Raw genomic sequence first — 1,758 nt, forward strand, 5'->3', positions numbered from 1 at the left:
CATATATGCATTATCTGTAAATATAAACGTACATGTATATATGTATACATACAAATATACACATATATACCCATTTATGAGAAATGTTACGTACACATATACTTCTTTACATACACACATACACACACACATACACACACACATATATATATATATATATATAAATATAAATATTGCAGAATAACATACAACTTACTGTTCCTTTAGGGCCAGTGAGATTTGTTCCTCTTGATTTCCGAAGCCTTCTAATATATGTTCGTTTTGCTCGGTAGCTATTGCGCAGAATGCGCTCAAGTCAAGAACATCTTCGTTGACGGCTAAAGTCCTACAATTGATTGTTGTGTTGAGAAAAATGAGTAATACATAAATCAATCCGTTTCTGGCTGCTGCATTGATAAGAACAAATGAAATCACGAAGTGCTGTTTGGAGCAGAACCGTCGTACTTTGAAAAGAAGACGCTCAAAAATTCACCCATGCTTTTATTGTATGATCGCAGTTTTATTTCGTTAAGCCACACTATATAATGCACCCAAGCACACAGCAAACTACACAGAAATAGAGAAAAGAGAAAATGAGCCCAAATTGCCATAAACTGAGCTCGTGTGTATACATACTCGAGCAACGTGACAATATCTGATGTTTGTTTGTAAGAGATATTCAAAGACTTTTGGCTATTGCTGTCGTTCTTGTCCGGGAAAAATTCTTTCAGCAGTTTATCAGCCATGTCTTGTAACTTTGCTTTGCTTTCGACCGTCTGTATAGAAGCAATAACGGAAATTACTTACACTGATATAATTTATAAAGTAGCAATGAAGGGAATCCGGGAATCAGCAGTAAAATCTGTATATACTCACAACTTTTCTCTGCACTCTACCAGCCTGTAGGTTGATAGATCTTGCAAACTATATTTACATGATGTCAATCTTCAATAGCGAGTAGAATTGGGACACCAGCCTGGTCGAAATCCCCGATTTTTATCTACTATTTGGCAACCCTAAAATCAGCAAAGCATATACGCGTAGGCGAATCTTTTACGAGAAAATCCAGTTTGAATGTAGATAAAACCAGATACGTGGTATTCATTCAGGCTTTTATACAAAACCAACAAACACGTGAGGGTGTATTCAGATAAGGTAGATATGATAGGCAACCTCAGGTATGGAAAACACTCACTTTACAAAATCGAGCAGATAAATGTGTCTCAGGTAGTAACCATTATAAAACAACAAACTACATAGAACGCCAATATACATAGCAGGATGTTTTATCTTTGAATGGCACCATACAGGTGAGTTAATTACAAGTGTACCAACTCTGAATATCATATCCATGTTTAAATTGGCGCTGAAACAAATCATACCTTCAGCGACTCCACCTGCAGCCAGAACATGAGGTTTTCATCAGAATGTTCCGTTCTAAGAAACGCGCGGAAGGCTTCCAACCCGTCACCGTCTTTCAAAATAAGCATGAGGGACGATCTTCGATCTAGGAGCCACGACAACTGAATTATCCTGATACGGTCCAAGCAGATGTAGCAGCAACGACTAAATTAACAATTGTATTTAACTTTGGCATGGGTGCACTATAAATGATCTAAATTCTATCCATAGTGGCTTGCAGTAGTAGATAAAGACACACACATATACACACACACTTATATATATATATGTATATATATATGTGTGTATACATATAAATGAGTATGTATATATATACATATGTATATATATATACATATATGTATTTATATGTATGTC

General features: G+C 35.9%; 1 protein-coding gene across 1 annotated transcript; it reads right to left on the reverse strand.

Annotated features, from left to right (window-relative positions):
- Positions 1 to 192: 192 nt before the first annotated feature.
- On the reverse strand, positions 193 to 1,469 carry SARC_10931 (hypothetical protein; the record flags this gene model as incomplete). Its single annotated transcript, XM_014295003.1, has 3 exons — positions 193 to 325; positions 616 to 755; positions 1,362 to 1,469. 3 exons carry the CDS (start codon positions 1,467 to 1,469, stop codon positions 193 to 195), a joined length of 381 nt encoding a protein of 126 aa, XP_014150478.1.
- Between the last annotated feature and the right edge of the window lie 289 nt (positions 1,470 to 1,758).

Source organism: Sphaeroforma arctica (genome assembly GCF_001186125.1).
Source record: "Sphaeroforma arctica JP610 unplaced genomic scaffold supercont1.1447, whole genome shotgun sequence".
Classification (NCBI taxonomy): domain Eukaryota; class Ichthyosporea; order Ichthyophonida; genus Sphaeroforma; species Sphaeroforma arctica.